At 52.6% G+C, this 21814-nt stretch overlaps 3 protein-coding genes and 1 non-coding gene across 8 annotated transcripts in view; 1 reads left to right on the forward strand and 3 right to left on the reverse strand.

The window, feature by feature from the left end:
- Positions 1-1222: 1222 nt before the first annotated feature.
- On the reverse strand, positions 1223-8534 carry EME1 (essential meiotic structure-specific endonuclease 1). Of its 3 annotated transcripts, none has more exons than XM_023746322.1 (9): positions 8396-8534; positions 6814-7142; positions 6138-6265; positions 4018-4107; positions 3805-3926; positions 3467-3596; positions 3107-3222; positions 2171-2360; positions 1223-1914 (listed from the first exon to the last, which is right to left on the reverse strand). In XM_023746322.1, exons 2-9 carry the CDS (start codon positions 7115-7117, stop codon positions 1738-1740), a joined length of 1257 nt encoding a protein of 418 aa, XP_023602090.1. In that variant the 5' UTR covers positions 7118-7142; positions 8396-8534; the 3' UTR covers positions 1223-1737. The 3 variants fall into 3 exon arrangements, with proteins under 3 accessions (XP_023602090.1, XP_006105319.1, XP_023602089.1); XM_006105257.3 differs by having other exon boundaries at positions 6349-7142; XM_023746321.1 differs by lacking the exon at positions 2171-2360 and having other exon boundaries at positions 6349-7142.
- On the reverse strand, positions 4636-4769 carry LOC111823756. The gene has a single exon (XR_002826838.1). It is a non-coding gene; the product is annotated as a small nucleolar RNA SNORA13 (small nucleolar RNA).
- On the forward strand, positions 8459-14502 carry MRPL27 (mitochondrial ribosomal protein L27). Its single transcript, XM_006105258.3, has 4 exons — positions 8459-8543; positions 10866-10997; positions 11393-11460; positions 14135-14502. The coding sequence occupies exons 1-4, from the start codon at positions 8504-8506 to the stop codon at positions 14339-14341; spliced, it is 447 nt and encodes a 148-aa protein (XP_006105320.1). The 5' UTR covers positions 8459-8503; the 3' UTR covers positions 14342-14502.
- A 2424-nt stretch (positions 14503-16926) lies between these two features.
- XYLT2 (xylosyltransferase 2) overlaps positions 16927-21814 on the reverse strand; it is a 12848-nt gene continuing 7960 nt past the window's right edge. For all 3 annotated transcript variants that reach the window (XM_014447451.2, XM_006105259.3, XM_014447452.2), the window contains exons 7-11: positions 21634-21812; positions 21176-21438; positions 20709-20904; positions 19544-19877; positions 16927-18093 (exon numbers count right to left, since the gene is read on the reverse strand). In XM_014447451.2, the coding sequence (XP_014302937.1) occupies positions 17771-18093; positions 19544-19877; positions 20709-20904; positions 21176-21438; positions 21634-21812 (1295 nt within the window). In that variant the 3' untranslated portion in view covers positions 16927-17770. The remainder of the gene's footprint in view (positions 18094-19543; positions 19878-20708; positions 20905-21175; positions 21439-21633; positions 21813-21814) is intronic.

The following is a 21814-nucleotide window of genomic DNA, read 5'->3' on the forward strand; positions in this document are numbered from 1 at the left end:
TAAAGGAATAGGCTTGGGGGTAGGGAGAGGAACAACAGCCTTTTCTAGTTGTTATACGGAACTGTGAAGGCAAGGCTCATTTCTCCTAAGTGGTCAGCCGTCACTACATTTACACTTTTGTGTGTCACAAACCCTTTCATTCCTCCCTGGGGACCCAGGGCAGATCAGGAGGCAGTGGGTTGTCATTGGGGATTAGGACACCATGCTCAGCAAATCTAGTCTAAATCGGAGGGGAGGGGCAAACCTATTTTCTTAAGGGCCTCAGGCATTCAGACATTTTAATGACCACACAGTCTCAGGCTCAGGAGGGGACTTCTAGACTATGCAGGCCAATAGAACACTTGCAGATAAGGAACTTGAGGCCTTCCGTGACTTGCTTATGGTCTCCCAGCTATTTTGAGGGAACTGGACTCCCACTCTGGTATTTCTTTCTTTTCCATAATTTTGCCTTCCTTATAATGTCCTGAGAGGCCAGAATGGAGTATCTCTCAGCCAGAGAGTGGAATCTTTCATGTAGACAGATTCATGACCCACAAGTAGAAATCTCATAGCCTTGAGGGTCTTGGGCAGCTCCTGTGGAGTCCTGCCCCTACTTACGTGGCTTCCAGAAAATGCCTCGATTGTAGAGCATTAACTTCCCCATTGCCAGTGAACAAGGCAGAGCCTTGCAAAGCCTTCGCCTTCTGTGACAGCTGTTAGTTGGTGTGACTAAATACCTCAAAGGCAACCTGAACACTCCAGTGTCAGAGACTGAGGTTTAGAATGGTTTGATTCCAGCCCTAGAACTTACCTGGGCAGCGAAGGGAATCCAGGAGCATCGAGGCATTTAAAGGTGGTCAGGAACGCTAATGACTTGTGCAATGAAGGGCAGGGCTGTCACTCTCTTGTTGGCCAGAGCAAGTGTTTTCCTGCTCAGTGGCCTCTGCTTCATCTTTGACAACAGCTGGATGAAGGGATCAGGAATGGCCATGTCATGGTGCCCACTCACTGAAACTCCCGACTGCAAGTTCCTTGCCCCTCGCCGAGGACAGCAAGAAGCTGTTCAGGTTCAGAGATGAAGAGGACGGGCTCCAGCTTTTTAGGCTCACTGGTCCAACTGGATAGGATTGCCAGTTGTGACTGTCCTGATCCTGGAAGAAATGACTTTTCTCCCCCAAGGATAGCTCTGCTGTATAGGCCCACACCTTACTCTGGATCACTACACATTCCTTTAGTCTTCCTCCAAGCTCCAGAGCCACTGGTACAAATGCTTTATTGAAACTAAACACATCGTACATAAGATAAGACTGAGAGAATACAGAAGTCGGCATAGTGATCAGACCCGTTCCCTGGCTGGTTGAGGCAGCCTCAGTGGGCCAACAGGGCTGGACACCCAGCCTAGAAAGCCAACCCACCGAGGGCACTTCACTCATGATCTCAAGACTTGATGTTGAGGTTCTTTTGGATTTCTGCAACTATTAAATATGTGTCTGAATGGTCTGTCTGTGTTCCTTTGTATTTTGAGGGCTGGCTGGGGCAGGGGTGGCTCATGCATGGCACTTGATTTTTGCCAGGAGAGGAACACTGAATGCTGGTGAAGATAAATGCAAATATCTCAGCCAGGTGACAGGTAGGGAGACTTCCACAATGGCACCCAGGATCTGTTGTGAGCCTGACCCAGGCTTGTGCTCCTCTCTTCATTGGTCATGTCCTGAGGCAGAAATCTCTAGCTTTTCATCCTGTCCCTTGGGGCTAGCTTCAGTCTGCACTGTCTAAAGAGAGATCTGGCTGCAACGCCGTCATCTGAAGGTAGATACGCCTGGATAGATCTGGTCCAACACGGCGGGAGGTAGATGTCACGCCTTCCCCACGGCGCACCTGTATGTCTGCAAGCAGATTCTGGCGTTCTTGCTCCGAAAAACACCGCCTATAAGCCTGAAAGTGGAAAATGATCTCTTAATACCACACCATTCACAGTCATCCCTCATCGAGGAACAAGGGTGTGGTGAGCTTGGGTTGGGGGATAAGAGTTGTCCCCCCACCCTAGGTGAATGTTAACTCGGATCTCAGCAGACCTGCACTGTTGACCTACAAGGCAATCCTGGGCCCTCACCAATGCTATCCGTGAAAACCACGTGGGAGTCCCACTAAGGCCACCGGGCATGGGGCGGTGGCCCCTGCAGCAGCATACCTGGACCAGGAGCTGTGGGGAGGGATAGGCGGCCACAACAGCGCTGGCCATTTCCAGGCTGACTCGGTTCAGCTGCTGAATCTGCCTCCGCCAGACCTGAGCAAGGCCCCTGCCAGCACGGTCCACCTTCGCCCCTCCAGCCCAGTCGCTCTCCAGGCAGAAGGAGAAATTAGTTTGATCTCGGAGTCTCCTGCAAACAGCAGGGATCAAGAGCTGTGTCACTGGTTACTTTCCTGAACCTGTCCCCTAACTGGGAACTTAAAACTCCTCCCTCCAGTGACCTTGGAAGAAGTGGGCATAAGGTTATATCTTGCTCACTTTGATCCCAAGCAACGCTAGTTACTGCTTCCCTTAAAAACAACATCTAGTCCTTTTCATTAAAAGAGAAGTTACCAGAAAAGTACCAGAATCTTTAGTTTATGTTGAGATTGGGTTGCACTGAGACGGGAGAGGCAGCGCACAGGGTCAAACACCTGGGACTGGGCCCCGGACACTGCGAAGTCTAGTTCTGGTGGTTCTAACGTGCTAGGAGCTTGGCTAAGTCAGTCTCTTCAGGCCTCAGTTCCCTCAGGTAGAAAACAAGGGACTTGGATTAGAGCTCTGAGGTCTCACTTAAATTCTGACTATGAACATTCCCTGAGCTAAGCAGGCTAAAACTTATTTTTATGAGAGGCTATCACATTGTGACCCGACCTGCACTGAATCCTGGTAACTGCCCACTGGTGAACCTGGACCAACTGGCAGCACATAACACATAAGCTAAAGCAGAATACCTGAAAGGGACGGCCTGAGGGCTCTTCCCCAGAATCCCCCTTGTGAGGTCAAGCTTGAGACAATGGACTGCCAGCAGAGTTCAGGGGAAGGGGCACCTTTGGGTACCAGAACGACTGTAAGGACCGGACCCAGCAGTGGGCTGGGATTGGCCTGGGCACTTACTTGAAGGGCGCCTCAGCCACAGCCTTCGTGAACGAGCACGCGAAGTCGGCCAGCTCTTGCCAGCTCTGCACAACTCGGGCCTGGGCGTGCGTGTGTAGCTGCAGATCCACCAGTGCCTAAAACCCAAAGGCAGATGGACTGGAAGGGCGGCGAGACTAGTCCGAAGTTTTTCTTCCCTCCATGTTCCCTGAGGCTTCTCTCCTCCCTGTTCCCAACCCCTTGGCTCCTGTTTGGCCCATTCTCTCCTACTTAGTCCCAAGGCAGAGAGTACTGGCCAGCAGGCATGTCACTCTTTCTCAATAGCAAATCGGGTTAGTAAAATGGGTGCCCGGCCCGACTCAGGCAACAGGACGCTCTTACCTCCTCCATGTCTACCCTGGACACCACGGGCCCTGTGTTGGCCTCTGGTGGTCTCTGTTTCTTCTTCTTCTCCTTGGCCTGTTCTCCGTTTGCCACTCCCTGCTTCCTTCTCCTTGGAGGATTTGGAGCACTAAAGCAGGGGAGGAAATCAAAGAAGGGAAGCAAGCACCTTCAGGCTGAACTGAGGCAGAAGAGGTGCAAGAAGCCTGGACCAGCGCATCCCCCGGGGCTCGGCAGGAATACAGTCTGGCAGAAGGATCTAGATTTGGGATGAATGACTTCACCCCTGTTGGCCCAAGAGCTGCCCCTTTTGATGTTAAGTCTTGACAAATCCAAACCTGAAGCATTTCTCCTGATCCACAATCACCAGTGACAGAGCCTTTCCCGCTGTCCTTGCCGTGATGCCTGCTACAAAGCTCCGAAGTGTTTCCTTCCCTTTCTCAGTGCTGCCTAGACCTCCCTGCACAAAGGGGCAGGAACTGCATTAGTGTTGCTCCCTAGAGTCAGCCCTCTGTCCCCGCCTCAGCGCCCACCCCTCCGGCTCTGCCCACCTGCTTGAAGTTGTGGATCATGGACACAAACGCCTCTGCCGGGAGCAGCACCAGGACCATCGGCTCCTCCACCCAGGCCTCCTCTCCATCCTGCCAAAGCACCGGAACCCAGCAGAGGGAGGCAAGTCAGCAGGTGCTCAGCACTGCGAGAGAGACCCAGGCCTTCTAGAGCAGCGGCTGCCAACCTTTCGGACCTCACGGACCACCAGTGATCTGTGAACCACCAGTTGGCGACGGCTGTTCTAAAGGAACTCACCCCCATCAGCCTAGCCCATTTTATGTTATTCGTTTTCTTCTGGAATGAAGTCATGGTAGCAAGAACCAATAACCATGATCCTGTCCCTCCTCAGTCCTCAAATCAACTGTTCAGCATCTCAAGGCAGTAGATAAGAAAGGAGCCCGGCGGTGTGGCTCAGTGGTTGAGCACCATCCCATGCACCAAGAGCTCACTGGATGGATTCCGTCAGGGCACATGCCCAGATTGCGGGCTCGATCCCCAGTAGGAGGTGTGCAGGAGGCAGCCAATTGATGTTGATGTTTCTCTCTCATCCTTGTTTCTCTCTTCCCCTCTCCCTTCCACTCTCTAAAATCAATTTTTTTTTAATCAAATTTTTTTTAAACTGTTACTTACACAGCTCCTCCACCAAAGACATCAAATTCAAGGGCAGGAAAGGGTTGCAAAGTGTGTAGTTTATGCCTTTTTTGACACCACATTCACTAGTTTCCAAAAGTGAATGGGCAACACAAAGGCTCTCAATTTTTTTTTTTTTTAAAGAAAGGAACATTTACAAGTTGAAATGGGCTGAGAAAATTATGAGATCCAAACAAGAGAGCAAAAATATAATGTTTCATCTACAGACTCTTGAAAATGTGGGGTGGACTATTTTGGATTTGCAGATAAGAGGAGTGGAAGGTACAGGAGGTACAGTAACCTGGGTGCCCAGGCCAGGAAGAAGCATGTACTATGTGCCTACCATGTGCTCGGTGCTTGCTTATCTCATTTAGTCCCCACAACAAGGGTGGGGGGGACTGAAAGGGACGTAACAGTATCCTCATTGTATACATGAAGCACAAAGTGATGAAATAATTTGCCCAGGGTCATAGCCATAAAGCCACAAGGCTGCAATTCCAATGCAAGCCCGCCTATTCTCAAAGCCCAGTCGGAGGGAATTAGGAATCCTGTGTAGATTAGCTTCCCTCTGCCCCGCAGATCACTCTCCTCCCTTCCCCCCTCTCTCTGCCCAAGGAGGGTGATCTCTACAGACCACGTCACAAAGGCCACATGCCCTCTGGCTGGTGGCCCTGGAGATTGGAGGGAGGGAGGGAGGGAAAGAGGAGAGGGAAGTCAGGGCATCTCTTTCCCTGGCCCCCTCCCAATAGGATCACCTAGCGTTTGCTACACTCCTCTATGGGAGGTCAAGCTTCTTCCAAGGCGGTCTTCTCTACATTTCTCTCCTGGATTCCAGTAGACACTTTCTCCCCTCATCCCTTCAGGCCTACGCATAAAAACAGCTACGATAGCCTGGTGGTACCCAACCAGGGCGATTTTCCTCAAAGAAACATTTGCAACATCTGGAGACATTTTCAATTGTCACAACTGGGGAAGGTGCTACTGGCATCTAGTGAGTAAATGGCAGGGATGCTGCTAAATATTCTGCAGTGCAGGACAGCCCAGCACAACAGCATGACCTGAAATGACAACAGTACCTGAGGTGGAGAAACCCTGAATCAATACTGTTATCACCCCGAAGTACTGCATTGTCCTTTGCAGTTTCCTTGTACCCCACCCAAGCCTTGGAAAGTAGTTCCTGTATTACCTAAGTTGAGTGTACCATCTGTTGTGTGTGTGTTTTTAATATTGATTTTTTACAGAGAGGAAGGGAGAGGGATAGAGAGTTAGAAACATCGATGAGAGAGAAACACCGATCAGCTGCCTCCTGCACACCCCCTACTGGGGATGTGCCCTTGACCGGAATCGAACCTGGGACCCTTGAGTCCGCAGGCTGACGCTCTATCCACTGAGCCAAACCGGTTAGGGCTGTACCATCTGTTTTCCCACCGGGGCCCTGACTGATATGTATAAGAGGGGGGAGAGAGAGGAAAGACAGCAGAAACCCTACCGCAGCCGGCCCGGCCCTCCTCCTCCAGGCGATGCTGCGGGGCACGGCCTGCACCTCAATCACACAGCAGCACTCCATGGACTGCAGTGCTCCGAGGAGCTGGCCCCCGCCTTCCATCTGTAAAAGCACTGCAACAGACGGAAAGGGCTGTCAGTGGGCGGCCCGGGAAGCAGAGAGCTCAGCACAGGGTGAAGACAGACGCCGGGAGGACCTGGATCCAGCGCCACCGCGATGTGCTTTAAGCACTCCTCTGGCCTCTGGGCTTTTGGTCTGTTCGCCAGTGCTGCCTTTTTTTCCCTTTGTGGTTGTCTCAGGGTGCTTTCCTTCCGGCTTGCTTGTCCCTGTGGGCCTCTCCTCTGGACCTTCTGACTGTGCTTGGTTCTCTTCTGAGGTGGGAGGGCCTCGGCATTTGCTTTGGTTACTGAAGAGCTGACGCTCCGGGGAGGGCAGGTAGCTTGGGGGGCTGGAAGCTGATGGCATGGACTGTCTACCGTAGAGTCCTTGTTATTCAATGTACACCTTTCTGAGGTGTCTTGGAGGGGAACATCACAGATCTTTGGAAAGGGCTGTTTTTTCCAGTCATGTGATGCTCCTTCATTATTCTGATGATCCAAAACGCTTTTAACTGGGGAGTTAGAATCCTCAGGGCTCAGCTGCTTGTGGGTCAAAAACTTACATGTCAGTCTCTCAGCCAGGGGAATAAGTTCCTCCTCATCCTCACTTCCACTGCTCAGCACCCTGACTGGCTGTGTTTGGGTGATGGGTTCAGCTGTGTCTGGGACGGGCGGTGGATCTTTCCACCTTGGTGATGGAGGACAGGAGGCCTCAGAATCTGAGGTGTGAACCACTACGATCCTCTCCTCCCTCTGTGGCTGCCTCCTCTTTGTTGAACATGGTTCCTTCTTCAGAAAGGTAAATACTGGCAACTCCTCAGCATCACTGGAAGAGTCCAGGGAGAGTGATGACTTCTTTAGAGCCATTAATACGTGCTATCAAATGAATTCTCTAAAAGACAAAGAAAGATGAGACAGACTGTGGCATTCAATTCAGTCCACTAGATGTGTTCTCTGGCCAAGCTTTATGGAGGTAAATACAATATAGAGAAACAGAGAAATAGGGTATGTCCCCAACACATTCAACCTGGAACTCAGAGAGCTACACCTTTAGTCTAACAGGAACCTTCTCAAATCCTTTCTGGGTCAAGGTGAGATATTAATGAAGTGGAAGTTTCTAATACAAAATGTTAAGGGGGCCGTAACAAGATTCACACACCCCTCCCACATTGATCTTTACATTTGAAATGGAGATGACAAAAGTCATCCTTTTAAGAAAATATATATTAGCATCATGAAATTCATCCTTTTATTTAAAGTGCATAGTTCAGTGGTTCTTTGTATATTCACAAAGGTTGTGAAACCATCATTACTATCTAATTCCAGAATGTTTTCATCACCCCCAAAAGAAACCCCATAGCCATTGAGCAGTCACTGTCTATTTCCTTCCCCCCAGCCCTTAGCAACCACAAATCTACTTTTTCCTGTTCTGGATATTTCATATCAATGAAATCATACAATATGTGGTATTTGTGACCGGTTTCTTTCACTTAGCATCCAAGGTTTATTTTTATTGTAACATGTTCCGGTACTTCATTGCTTTTTATGGCTGCATAATATTCCAATGTGTAGATATCCTTTCATCACTTGGACATTTGGGTTGTTTCTATTTGGGGGCTATTATGAATAACGCTGCCATTGCACATGCATGTACAAGTGTTTATGTGGATGTGTTTTCAATTCTCTCGCTAGGTATGCAGTTGCTGGGTCTGTGCAAGAGTCATTCTTTGAACAAATTTTTGTAACACTGGAGGTGTGAGCCGGGATAAACCTTGTAACCTTTCTGGGCCTCGCTTTCTTCTAAGTAAAACAGGACAACACCTACTTTACAAGGTTGTGAGAAGTAAAAGAAACCATGCACCTTCCACAGCGCTTACGCCAGTAACTGGCACACAGCAGGAGCTCCGTAAAGTAAGCTCAAGGCCTCGGGAGAGGCCTCATCCCGGCCCCTCGCAGAGCCTCCATAGACTCCTGCGGGCCCCGCAGAGCCCGCTCCTCTGCCAGGCCGCTCCTCAGTTCATCCACACCCCGCGCAGGGGCCCAGGACGCCCAGGCCCCCAAGCCCCTGGGGAGCAGCGCCCCGGAGGGAAGCCCAGCCCAGCCCAGCCCACCGCGTCCGCACCCGCACTGCGCGCAATAGCTCACCTGCAACTTCTCCCGCTTCTCTTTGAGTTGCCACGCAGGACCCGGAAATAAATCCCCCGATAGCGGAAGCAGAACCTTTGTGAGACCGGAAGCGACTGTACGGCAAACATGGCGTCGGCGGTGCTGGCGCTGACGACGCGGGCCGCTGGTAAAGGGACGCGTGGCCGTTCCGGGGGGCGGAGTGGAGGTGGAGCGGAGACCTTGCAGGGAGGCTTGGGGGCGGTGGTGGAGGCCGCTCCCTGCGGAGGACCCTGGGTGCGGGGCCGCGAGGTTTGCAGGGCGGCTGTCGCTGATCACGTGACAGCTGGGGCGCCGAGCGGTGGGTGGTGGTTCGAGGCACACGTGTCCTTCCTCTGCCTGGAGTGTAAATACCTGCAGCTTCCCTAGCGATTGGTGACACGGGCTCGCCGCCTCCCTTCTCTGGCTTTGTTTGGACACTTTATATCATCTATATAAATGGGTTACTAACAGGCACTCCGAGCTCACACAGTTAGTCTGTTGGCTCAACAGGTGTAGGGCTTTGTGCCAAACACTGGGGATCTCAGCAGAAAAGAAGACATAGTATCCCCGGGACGATTCTTTCTAGTGAATACGCCAATAAATGAGCACAAATGAAGTGTAAATAGTAACATGTGCTGTGAAAAAAAGCCGGTATATGTGTGTGTTTGTGTATGTGTGTGTGTATGTGTGTGTGTGTGTGTGTGTGTGTGTGTAGGTTGAGTGGTCAGGGGAGCCCTCGAGGAGGTAACATCTAAGCTAAGACCCGAAGGATGACCGGAAGCTTAGCTGACCCGAATCAGCTTTAAACTTCTCAACCTGCCTAATGCCTTGACCCTTTAATACAGTTCCTCATGTTGTGGTGACCCCCAACCATAAAATTATTTTCGTTCCTCATGTTGTGGTGACCCCCAACCATAAAATTATTTTCGTTGCTACTTCATCACTGTAATTTTGCTACTGCAAATTGAACATAATTAAAGCATAGTGCTTAATCACAAAAACAATATGTAATTATATATGTGTTTTCCGATGGTCTTAGGCGACCCCTCTGAAAGGGTCGTTCGACCTCCAAAGGGGTAGCGACCCACAGGTTGAGAACCACTGATCTAGAGGGTAGGAGTGGAAGTCAGGAAACCAGACTCCTGAGAGATGAGCGATGATTTAGCCGAGATGTTACTGTCAGTGAACTTGGAGGCAAATGGGTGGATTTGAGGTCTTTTTTGGAGGTAGAACCCGTTGGGCTTGCTGGTGAACTGGAGATGGAGGTGAGCAAAGGGAAGGTATTGCAATGACTCCTTGATTTCCGCCTGAGCAACTGCATAGGAGGTAGCATCACTTACTTTGAAAAAGAAGACTGAGGAGTAGAGTGAAGGGCGAAGGTTTGTGAATGAGATAATGTAGGTAAAGCAAAAGCCCGGTTCCTGAGCTTAATACGTGAGTAAGTGAACAAATGAAGCAGTATTTAAATGTAGGTAGACTGTGGTGTTGGACATGTATTTAATGTGTCTATCTAAGTCCTTATCGCTGGTGTTTTGCCCCAGCTAGTCTCAGTTCTCATTAAAACTTCAGAAACTTAGGCTTTAGGAACTCTGAACTTACAGGCTCCAGAGACCCACAAGATCTCTTATACCTGGCATGTCCCTGGCTAACCATGGCTGTGCCTGGAGACCTGAATGCAAGCACTGCCAGCCCTGGGCTTGTCATATAGCAAGCGGCTTACATCTCCGTTAGTATGAGTTTTAGTTCACTTTCCTTTTTAAAACGAATGCCTCTGAGCACCTTAGAAGGGGTATAGAGAGGTCAGATGAACAGGGCAGAGTGTCAGTCTTCTTGGTTGGACCTGTGCTTGGTGGGCTTGCTGAAGACAGGGTCCAGCGTTCTGGAATGCCCAGTATCCCGTGGGAGCCATCCTCAGGAAAGCTGCTCTTTTACAAGTATTTGGTGTGCAGGGGATGGGTGGCTGGCTAAGGAAGTGGTGGGTGTCTCTCTGGGTGTCCTGTTGCTGGGCTCTGTGGTCTGGCCCCTCCACAGTGCTAGGAGCCTTGAGGGCATGATGGTGAGTGAGGCTGAAACAGGCAGCTCTGTGGTGTCCTCTTGCCGACTTCTATTTCTGTGGTGTTTGTTTCTCTGCAACAGGGCTGAATGTGTCAAGACCCAGGGCACATGGTGTTTGGGGTTTCTTCCCCCCATTAATATTTTACTGCCCCACCCCTCACCCCCTGGCCCACACACACACATCCCATGCCGTGCTCACACTCTGGACAATACAAGGAATGACTTGTCTCCTGCCGTGGGAGAAGGCCAAGGGCTTGAGACACTCCCTGAAAACCAACACAGCCAAGTGGCATTTCTGCTTCACATACCTCCTCACCTCCCCTGCTACTGCCTCCTGCCACCCCTCAAACTAGCAAATGGCCCACTGGGGGGAGAAACAGAGTCTGTCTGAACAGCATTTCTGTTCTCTCTGCAGCTACAGCCCTGCTGAGGCCCCCTCAGGCTGCAGCTCTTGCCGTCAGATACGCATCCAAGAAGACAGGTGGCAGCTCCAAAAACCTCGGTGGAAAGTCACCAGGCAAACGCTTTGGCATCAAGAAAATGGAGGGTGAGGGTGTGCCCTGGCTTTCATTTCCCAGCTGTACTTGGTCTGTGCCCCTGGCGTTCCTTTGAAGAGCAGGAAAACCTGGCCTAGTGCTCTCCGCTTAGCTCACCAGAGCATTTAGCTCCAGATTAAAGAGTCAGATAAAACCTGAGGCGGGGTCAGGGGCCTAAGGAAGAGCAGATAGTGTTAACCTTGGGCATGCGACTCGGGAGAGGAGGCTGCTGGGTCGGAGACGGAGCTGCTTGCGTTGGACCACCTGGGAGTTGGTTTTATCCAGGGGCAGACTTAGAGGTCGGTGTGGGTCAGGACATTTGGGTCAGGACAGTGTGGGCCATCATGTTTTCTTAGCAGTTTGCTGTGCTTCCCATAGTCAGCGCACTTGTGGACTTCTCTTCTAGGTCACTATGTTCATGCCGGCAACATCCTTGGGACTCAGCGCAACTTTCGCTGGCACCCAGGTGCCCATGTGAGTTGTTTTGTGCCCCCTCCCCATTTCTTTTCTGGGACTACCTCTCCATGCTCCTAAGCACAGGAATCTATATATATAAAAGCCTAAGCGACCATTATGACTGGTTGACCGGTCGCTGTGATGCGCACTGACCACTAGGGGGCAGACACTCAACGCAGGAGCTTCCGCCTGATGGTCAGTGTGCTCCCACAGCCAACCTCCTGCTGCCAGCCAACCTCCTGTGGTCCATCCTCTGGCCAGCCGGCCAGCCCCAATCACCGGCCAGGCCGAGGAACCCCACCCGTGCACGAATTCGTGCACCAGGCCTCTAGTAATAAAATAAAACAGTTGAGTTTATTGGGTACTTACCAAATGCCAAGCATTTTGCTGATTCCTGGGCCTACATTTACTCCTTACCCCACCCCTATAAGGTATGTCGGTATCATCTCCATTTTACAGGTAAGGTGCCAGTGACTTAGAGAGTGGAGGGGCCCAGGTGACCGAGCTGGGATTGGAACCTTGTCTGCCTGACTCCCAAATCGCTGTGTTTTGCCTAGGGATAGCACTGGTTTCCCTTCTAAACCCCAGTTCTTTGAGAAAAAGATGCCTAGTGATTTAAGATATTTTTGAATCTTGGGAAACTAATTTTAATGTATTCATTTTTCTTTATTTCTAAGAATTCCTTCTTTGCATAAAACTGTTACTAGGTAGCTGAAAGAGAGCTTGAATTTATTAGTACAATAGAATTGAATGTGTATATCAGAAATTAGGTCCATATCAAGCAGGGATTTCAGTTCAAGTTAAGATTACTTTCTGAGGTAGGAAATTTCTTGGGTAACACAGGTCTGTACTGTACTCTTCACATTTTATTTTTCTATTTGTTTATGCTGTTTGTTTATTTATTTTTCTCCCCCCCCCCCCCCCCCCCACATTATTTTAAAATTAGTTTAGCCCTGATCAGTGTGGCTCAGTTGGTTGGAATGTCATCCCATACAGCAAAAGGTGGCGGGTTCGATCTCAGGACAGGGCACATGTGAAAGGCAACTGATTGATGTTTCTCTCTCACATTAATGTTTCTCTCTCTCAAATCAATTTAAAAAATTAGTTTCCTTGTTAATCAATGCCCCCACACCCCACCCCTTTGTGAGCAATTTTAGTAGGAACAGAAGGACTGATAGTAACCTATAGTTATTTCAGAAATATTAATGCATTTGTGAATTGATTGTATTTGTGTAGCTTTATATTTTAGAACTTAAGACTGTGTTGCTATGTTAATTCTTGGGACTTGCTAAAATAATGACAATAATAAAAGCCAACATATTTTGAGCTAGGGCCGTGGTCGGCAAACTGCAGCTCGCGAGCCACACGCGGCTCTTTGGCCCCTTGAGTGTGGCTCTCCCACAAAATACCACGTGTGGGCGCTCACGTACAGTGCGATTGAAATTTTGTGGCCCATGCGCAGAAGTCAGTATTTTGTGGAAGAGCCACACTCAAGGGGCCAAAGAGCAGCATGTGGCTCGCGTGCCACAGTTTGCCGAGCTGCAGTTTGCCGACCACTGAGCTAGGGTATTCTAAGTATTCTAAGCTCTTTATGATTGTTAATTCATTTAATCCTCAGGGTAACCTTATAAAGTAGTTAATATTAGCCCCATTTTGCAGATAAAAAAATGAGACTCTGAAGTAAAGTAACTTGCCCAGATCCAACATAACAAGTAGTAGTGCTGGGATCTGAACGAAGCATCCTGACTCCAGAGTCCTTTCTTTTAAGCAGAGAAATAATAAGTAATGCTGGACTGCCTGGGTGAAAATTGTCACACATCCAATCTCAAGTTCTAAGAAAAAAGCTAAAATATATAATGTTAAAAAACTAAGTACAACACACAGTTTATTTAATCACTGTTTGATGTACTTACCTGAAAAACAGAAATAATACCTACTAAACAAGGTGAGAACTAAATGGGTTGATGGCTATAAAAGGGCTTAATTATTATCTCTATATATAAAAGCCTAAGCGACCATTACAACCAAACGACCGAAACAACCAGAATGACCAGACGACCAGCCGGTAGCTATGATGCACACTGACCCAGACCTTGCTGCTGGGGCCCTGACAGCCCTGAATCTGGTTCACCCAGACAGGAGGGAGGAGGGAGCCCGATTCCTTGCAGAATCAGCTGTTGGTTAGCTTGCTGCTGGGGCCAACCTCCCGTGGTCCTTCTCCCCCACCCCCCCCGCTGGCCGCCCGCCCCCCACCCCCCCACCATCAACCCCGATCACCGGCCAGGCCAAGGGACCCCACCCATGCACGAATTCATGCACCAGGCCTCTAGTATATTATAAAAGGGCTTGGAACAGTGCTTATACTTGGTAAGCACTATATTAAGTATTACCTAATATCATTATGTTTTATTAGCATATACATTGTCCATCTAGCTTTGGTCTGTTGTTTCGTTAAAGCCTACACTTGACAGGTCACTGTATAAATGAAAATGTATGTCAGACTAGTGTTTAAATGTTTTTGAAGTCTAAGTGAAACAAGTTCCCAGGGACAGTGAGTAGGGGCATTTTCCTGGCCTGTTTTGGGATCTGGCCAGTGTGGCTTCTGGCCAGCTCTGCAGACATGAGTAGCTCCTAGGGTCCCTTTCCCACCTACCTGGCTTTCCCTGTAGCTGAGCAGGTCTGTGTGTTGCAGGTGGGGCTGGGGAAGAGGAAGTGTCTGTATGCCCTGGAGGAGGGGATCGTCCGCTACACGAAGGAGGTCTACGTGCCCCACCCCAACAACTCGGAGGCTGTGGATCTGGTCACCAGGCTGCCCAAGGGCGCTGTGCTCTATAAGACTTTTGTCCACGTGGTTCCTGCCAAGCCTGAGGGCACCTTCAAACTGGTCGCTATGCTTTGAGCTCCTGGTCGAGGCTGTTGGACTGAGACTGGAGCCCAGGTGACAGGAGCGGGTGGTACCAGAGTCAAGGGTTGGGGTGACAAGGCTTCCTGAGGAAGAAGTCTGTGAAGTGACTTTGGAGACCTGACCTGGGGCAAGAATAAAGTTAGTTGGAGTCGTGAGTCTGTGTATTTGGGGACAACCTGGATGGAGCTGCTTACTGATTTGTTGGTCTTTCTGCATGTTCTCTAGTGCACACCCAGGGGGAACCTCCAGCAGGAAAGAGGAGCTTGAGCAAGAGGGGACTTTCTTTGAGGAGGGGATTGTTTTAGTCCATCCCCCAGAGGGGAAGGAAGGGGAGAGCCTGTGCTTGAGGGTGTCACTGCTCCTTCCCCTCCTGCATCCCACAGAAGTTGGGCTGGGCCCTGGGAAGAGCAGGTAGGAGGGGCCAGCAGAGAGAAGCACTCCAGAGATGGCCCCAGGACTCTTGGCACCTGTCCACTGCCTGGACCTCAGTGAGGCGTCCCATGGTGCTGAAGCAGGGAGGGCAGCCGTCCTGGGGATCATGAAGGACTCAAAGTGAAGCTCAGGACTTAGGTTTGGTTTCTGTTGAGCCTCACAGCCAGCCAGGATCTCTGCACTTGGCACTCCCAGATTCCCTCCCAGTCGACTTTGCTCCACCCCACTTCCCATTGACCCAGGTAACTGGGCTCTGAATGCCAATCGGCTATCCTCTGGTCTTGGCTTCCCACCACGAATGAAACCTAGATGTCCGTGGTTGCCTGGAAACCCGGCATGCAGGCCACAGAATACAAAAGCCCTGGCTCTCCCTCCAAAAGAATTGTGCAGTGCCCGGGCCCCTGCCTTCCCCAGCCAGCCCCCACCCCCACCACTACCCCACTGCCTGACAAGAATCCTGATCTTGACCCTCAGGGAAGGATTTCAAAGAAGCCTCAACAAGCCCAAGCCCCGAGACAGCTAACCCTACAGAAAGATGGGGTGAGGAACACTGTTGGCAGAGAAGCTGCACTGACCTGGATGGGGGAGAGGAGGGCCTTCACCCCCAAGCCTGTCCTCTGAGTCTGTCAGGAATCAGCGGAGCCTGGTCCCTGGTCTGCAGTGATTCTACTCATGGGGCCAAGACTTGCCGCCAGAGCGATGGGGGTGGGGCTGGACTTGTCCTTCACGCAGGTGTGCAAGTTAGAATCACCTGTGGGAGCTTTGAACCCAGACATCCTGGTCGTAGTTGGGTTCCCACTTGAGGCCAATTAATTCAGAGCCTTGGTGAGGATCACGATCCACTGGACTAAAAGTGCAAAGGCAAGATGTTCAGCAGGTGACAGTAATGAGTAACGAGGACCTGGTGTGTCAGTGAGAGTGGCAGGGACTGAACCAGGGGCATGTGTCCCACCCAAGCTCACACATTAAGACCGAGAACCTGTACTAGCCTGACAGTAGCAGAGCCACAGCCCGGGTCAAACTCACAGGCTGGTCCGAGTCCTTAGCAAGCAGTCTGAATGTTCTGATACTTACTACCTGGGTCAAATGTGCTGACCTCAGTTTTTCTTTTTATTTACCTAAGATTTGATGTTAAAATATTCTAGAGAACGGGAGTAGAGCTTCCCGATATTCACTAAAGTAGGGGCCAGAAGAAAACAGTTATCTTAGCCCCTGAACCCAAACACTATTTTCTTAGAGTTCTTGCTGTTAGGTCCCTGCCCTTAGCAGAATGTAGGAGCAGAACGTAGTGACAGAGTGACAGGAGGCCTGTCCATCTGAAACCTGCTGCCACCACCTAATGGTTGTGACTTTGGGCTCATCATTTCAGTTTCTGGATGTGCTAAATGAAGGTAAGAAAAGCCTGCCTCAAAGGTTTCTGAGGATTAAACGAGATACTGCACACAGGGGTCAGCACAGTGGCTAAACAAATGGAAAAACCCAATGCCCTTATTGGTGGTCAGGGGTGCCCTCTCCTGGCCACTAGGAAAACTTCACATGCGGCAGCCAGGGCAGGCTGAGCTGACCAGGTCAGCGTGATTGGCTGATAAAGGCTAAGAACCCTTCGCCCTCACCCCCACCTGAAGTAAGGTGAAGGACTGCTACTGAGAGCCCCTGCTAACAATGGCAGGAGAGGAGGAGGGAAGCTGATGACCCTTCCCATCATGGCCCTCAAGGGATCAGCTCTGAAGGGAGCCGGTGGGCCATGGCCGTGACCCTCTGTCCTTGAGGGCGCTCCATACTCAGGACTGGGCGGGAAGCAGAGTGAGGAGGGCTTCTGGGATGAGCCCTGGAGACACCAGAGCAGCAGCATCTGCCTTGGCCTGGCAGCAGGGGAGGAGGTGCTGGGTCAGGACTCAGGAACTGAACGGGCTCTCCCGCAGGCCTCCTGGGAGGCAGTGAAAGTCTCTTCACCCCTCCGAAAAAGACAGAGCTGAATTAGATGGGGTTTTGCATCCCTTCTGGTTCTTGGGTAGATTCTAAGCTGTCGCCATTCTGGAATGAGACCTCCACCTGGTGGCTGCCAAAGTGTCAGCCAAGACTCATAGGAGGAGAAGGCCGAAGGGTGACGGCTTCCGACGCCCGGAGGAAAAACACAGAGGCTCGGCTTAGAGAGATAGAGATATATTTCTTCTGTTGCATATATCAGACTCCACACTGAGCTTCAGGCACAATGCTGCTCCAGGCTCTTCTGAGAGGCCTGGCCGAGAGTTCTTCCCACGCTGCTCGCGAGGGCTCGCCCCACAGGCAGGAGCCCCGGCCCTGCTTGCAGTTCTGGGTGCCTGGGAGACTGCACTGGTCTCAGTAGGCCCTGGTGTCTTGCCTTTCCCATCAAGGAGCAGGGCATGCCGGGAAGCCCTAGAGCCTGCCCCATCCCCTCACTGCGGTCCCCTGGCCACGAGAGGAGAGGCTGTCCCACTCGAGTCCAGCTCTGCAGTGCTCCCCCAAATCACCTGTTCTCAGGTCCTCAGGGCCTGGGATGGCACTTACAGAGCCTCAGCCATGAGCGCCAAGGCCCAGGCTGGGGGCGAGGCCCTGGAGAGGGAGGCAGGCCCCACCCCCAGAGCAACAGCAGATGGGCTCATCAGGCCCTGCTCCCCAGAGCCATGGCCCACTTCCTGGGGCTCCTCTGAGCCCTATTGCACATCTTTTGTTTCCAGTTCCTCCCCCACCACCCATTTTCCTTTAAAAAAAAAAAAACAAAAACTAGTGGAGAAGGATCGGAAGCGTGGGGCGTGGAAACTGGAGCCCTTCTCCCCACATTGCTGCCACCCGCGGGTCCCCAGCAGAGCCATCAGCAGTAGTAAGGACTACGCCCATCTTCCTTGCGGGTTCTTGATGGCTGTCACGGGTGTGTTGCCTGGGCCTCTGGTCCTTGCGTGTGGGGGGACAGCCCTCCGTTGTCTGTAAGGTGCAATTCCCCGGTGTTCTGGAGGTGCTGGCTGGGCCCTGCTACCTGAGTCGCCCGTCGGCTTTGACAGGCCCCAGCTCCGATTTGGGGTCGGGGAACAGAGAGCTCCAGCTGGTCCGTCTGCAGAGCTCCAGGGAGGGGCAGGCGGAGGGGCCCGTGGCGCACAGTCCAGCCACAGACCAGAAGCCGCTCAGTTCCCCATCTGTCCAGGCCTCGAGCGCCGGGCCTGTGAGCAAGGCGTGCCGCCGGGCGGCCTCCTCGGCGGGCTCCGGCTGAGGCAGGCTCAGGATGCCACTCAGGCCCTGGAAACTCTGCTCCATGTACTCGTTGTGGGGGGGCCCGGCATGCAGCCAGCTGGCTTCATCTGGGGGTGCAAGAGCACGCAGTCAGCACGCCTGGCCCCACTGATTCCATGAAGGCCAGACCCGGGAAGTCAGGTCTGGGCACCCCACTTCTGTCCCAGGTCTACTACTGAGTCACACACACCTTGCCGAGTGCCCTGGGCTAATCCCCAGGACTTTCTGTGCCTGTGGAACCATCAGTTTATAAAATCAAGACAGTCACCGCTGAATTCCCCACTGGAGGATTCAGTGAAACAGTAGGTTCGAAGCACATTAAAAAATAAGGTAACTTTCCCGCCCCTTCTCAACCATCTCCAGTGGTTCCGAGCCGTCGGAAGCCTCATGCCCAGGCCCTCCAGCTGTGGGGCCCTGCTTCGCCAGCCTTCTTTCCTGCCACCCCTGCATCCCACTGCCCTCCACTCTGCTTCCCCCATGCCCCGGACACCTGCCAACTGTGCTCCCTCCACTTAGAACACCCTCTGTCTATAAAAATCCAGCGTGCTCAGGGCTCCGCTCCTATACCTGCCTGCCGTGGGGCTGCCTCCATTCCTCCCTCAGCCCCTGTCAGGCTGAGTCCTGGGAAAGCAGGGGTGCGGCTGCCTGCTCTGGATCTGCCACAGCCCCCACTACTCCATCCTCCTCTGGGTTACCCCCAGTCTGATCCACCTTCTCTATGACAGGATGTGGCCAGAGGAAGGAAACATCTACCACCTATTCATACCTGACACGTTCACCACATACTCACCCCGAATGTCTACCAGGGACTAGTTACTTGGGAGACATACCTCCCCCCTCATCCCCACCCCGCCCCCCCGGGAACCTGCATCCTATACCGGTGTTCAGGGTCTGCTCCCTTAACCTCAGCCAAGTGGGTGGAGAGCTATGGGACCCTGCCCACCAGGCACAGATATGCTGTCCCAAGAATGTGACACCTGGGGACCAAGAGGCCCTGGTCAGTCTCTGTTGCCCTGAGAGGCCATGTGTCATGTATCGGGAATCCACGCCGGAGGCTAACACAGAGAGAAGACAGGACGAGGGGCAAGAGGCCCCAGAGCGTCTGAGAAAGCACCTCTGACGCCCTGTGAGATCTGAGACATTTCCTGGGGCCTTGGGGCACAGCCTGCATTCTTCCAATAACCCCTTTTTCATACAAGCTAGTTTGAGTGGATTCGTGGGGAGCGCTCCAATAGTTACATTAGCTCCTACTTTACACGTAATAAGACTGAGGCTCAGGAAATAGACGGCCAAGGCTACAAGCCCAATTAAAGTGTCAGAGCTGTTCCAAAGCCAAGCCTACCTGACTCCACAGCTCCCCTTTCATGCCACAGCAGAGCCCCAGGATGCTAAGGGCCAGACCATCAAGTTCCCAGCCTTCCCCCTTCCCTTCTCTGGCTATGGGGGGTTAGTTCTGATGGTCAGCTTCCTGAGGTCACCTCCCTGGCCTCTGGGCACATCTGGGAACTAGGTCCTTACCTTTCCTGAGAGGTAGTTTGCGGTTGAAGGTCAAGGGCAGCACGAGGAAGCGGGTCTCCCCTACGGGTTCCCAAAACTGAAGCAGTCGAACCGTCCAGGCCCCCGGCCGCAGGGGCCGGCTCAGTGGGGGCTTGTACTGAGTGACCTCGGTCTCTGCGTCGACCATGATGTCGTAAGACGTGGCCACCACGTAGGTGGGGTCGATCCACACCACGGTGGCGGTGAGGTTGGGGCCCCGGGCCCAGCGCTGCATGGCCACAGGCTCATCCAATGGTCCCAGCAACCCCCCGAAGTTCCGGAAAAGACGCTCTTTGGGGTCCCACTCGGTCCCAACCTGTAAGGAGGGAGGCAGATGGGCAGGAGCCTGGGGAAAAGTCCTTCTCTTTGCTCTGATGCTGCCTCTAACGCACTGTGTGACCTCGAGCTAGTCACTGTCTCCTTCCGGGTCCCAGTTTCCCCATCTGCAAAATGAAGGTCTTGGACTAGACTTCTTTCTAGGCTCGAATTCCAACCTGCTCTGCAATGGCGGAGCAGGAAGGCAGATAAGGTTCCAGGCCCTGCCCACAGACCACCCCACAGGAAGCCAAGGCCTCCGAGGAAGAGAATGAGAGACACTGAACGGCCTCACCTATGGCCTGAAGGGAATGTCCAAGTCCCTCTAGAGCAGCGGTTCTCAACCTGTGGGTCGCGACCCCTTTGGCAGCTCCTCATGTTGTGGTGACCCCCAATTTCATTGTTACAAATTGAACATAATTAAAGCACAGTGATTAATCACAAAAACAATATGTAATGATATATGTGTTTTCCGATGGTCTTAGGTGACCCCTGTGAAAGGGTCGTTCGACCCCCAAAGGGGTGGCATTAGGAAGGATGAGAACCACTGCTCTAGAAGAAAGCCCTGGCAGTTTAGAAGATGAGTGTGCATTACAGCGGAACTAGTCCCCTCTCTGTGTGTCACCCCAGGGGGCGCTGCTCCTCCATGTGTGCATGCAGGGGGAGGGTGGAGGCCAGGCATGTGCACGAGGCGCCGCCAAAGCTGCCGTCACTGGGTAAGAAGGGCCCATGAACCCAGTCCTGAAAGGCCTAACCCAGTCCTTGCCCCTCCCTCAGTGTCTGTCCCTCTCTTCCCACTACCCTGAGTCTTGCTGGGGGTCAGATGTCGCACCTCCAAACTCTGGAGCCGGCTGGCCTGGTCACTGCGCCCCAACAGCTTCAGCGACCCCTGGGGCATCAGCCACATCTCAAGCGTCTCTGCCGGCCCCTCCGCTGAGGACTGCACCTCCTGCGTCACCAGGTAGCCCTGGAAATGGTCGTCATAGAAATACAGGTGCACGCTGGACGGCAAGCCCCTGGGCTCAAACCTAAGAAGGTTCCAGCAGGGAGAAAGGGAGATGCCATCAGCATATCCAACGTGGTCTGGAGTCCCAGGGAGGGGGCTCTGGGGGCTCCCATTCCCAGGTACTTCCTTTGCCCCAAATCTCACACCCACAGCACCTATGTGCTGTGTTTTCGTTGCATTTCCCCCTGCCTGAGACTGGGGCTCCCTGGGAGCAGGGGCTGTCTCTTTCTGATTGGCTTCCCCCTAAGTCACCACACCCTGAGGGCCTGCAATATGTCAGAAGAAGGTCTCACCTGCAGAGAGGGGTGGCCGGCGCGGGCGCAGTAGTGACGGCATGGCGTAGGCTGAGGCGGACAAAGGCGGTGTAAGCGGTGAGCATGACATCACTGAGCCCGCTGGGGCCATCGGCCGCGTCATAGGTGTTCTCCCAGTAGGCCTTGAGGGCGGGCGTGCCGGGCGGGTAGCTGCCATACAGGTGGAAGTCCAGAATTTCCAGGACCTCCTGATTCACAGTGGACTCAAACTTCCGGGCGAAGAAGGTGGGCCTAGAGACTTGCTGGAGGGGGAGAGCCAGCATGGTCAGGGGTCTGGAGGCCCCAGGGGCCCCCTCCAGCACCCCGGATCGGCCACAGTCACCCCAGAGCCCCGAGGGCAGCTCCAGGTGAAGGCCCTAGCTCCTCTGATTGGCCCACCCTGAGACCTTTCTGACCTGGCGAAAGGCCAGGGGCAGCGACTGGGGCCGGGGGAGCACCTGCAGCCGGAGGAAGTCCTGCGGCTTGAAGTCGTTGGGGGAGCAGCCGCACCAGTCCACGATGTGCTTGTACTGGCACTTGCAGCCCAGCTTGCGGTTCCAGTTGGTGACCCGCAGGTTGTTGTCCACGAGGCTCTCGCAGGCCGGGCTGTTCTCCAGCACCGTGTGGAAGAAGGACTGC

This window comes from Myotis lucifugus, unplaced genomic scaffold (genome assembly GCF_000147115.1).
Source record: "Myotis lucifugus unplaced genomic scaffold, Myoluc2.0 scaffold_655, whole genome shotgun sequence".
NCBI lineage: Eukaryota > Metazoa > Chordata > Mammalia > Chiroptera > Vespertilionidae > Myotis > Myotis lucifugus.

What these genes read in the sequence shown, in the direction of transcription:
- EME1 (XM_006105257.3), bottom strand. Translation starts at nt 7,117, where the DNA reads ATGGCTCTAAAGAAGTCATCACTCTCCCTGGACTCTTCCAGTGATGCT. An exon ending in GGAGGGCCGGGCCGGCTGCG is followed by an intron (nt 4,108 to 6,137) that starts GTAGGGTTTCTG and finishes GTGCTTTGGCAG; the next exon opens with GATGGAGAGGAGGCCTGGGT. An exon ending in GATCAGGAGAAATGCTTCAG is followed by an intron (nt 3,597 to 3,804) that starts GTTTGGATTTGT and finishes CCCCTGCTTTAG; the next exon opens with TGCTCCAAATCCTCCAAGGA.
- MRPL27 (XM_006105258.3), top strand. Translation starts at nt 8,504, where the DNA reads ATGGCGTCGGCGGTGCTGGCGCTGACGACGCGGGCCGCTG. An exon ending in GCTGACGACGCGGGCCGCTG is followed by an intron (nt 8,544 to 10,865) that starts GTAAAGGGACGC and finishes TTCTCTCTGCAG; the next exon opens with CTACAGCCCTGCTGAGGCCC. An exon ending in TGGCATCAAGAAAATGGAGG is followed by an intron (nt 10,998 to 11,392) that starts GTGAGGGTGTGC and finishes CTTCTCTTCTAG; the next exon opens with GTCACTATGTTCATGCCGGC.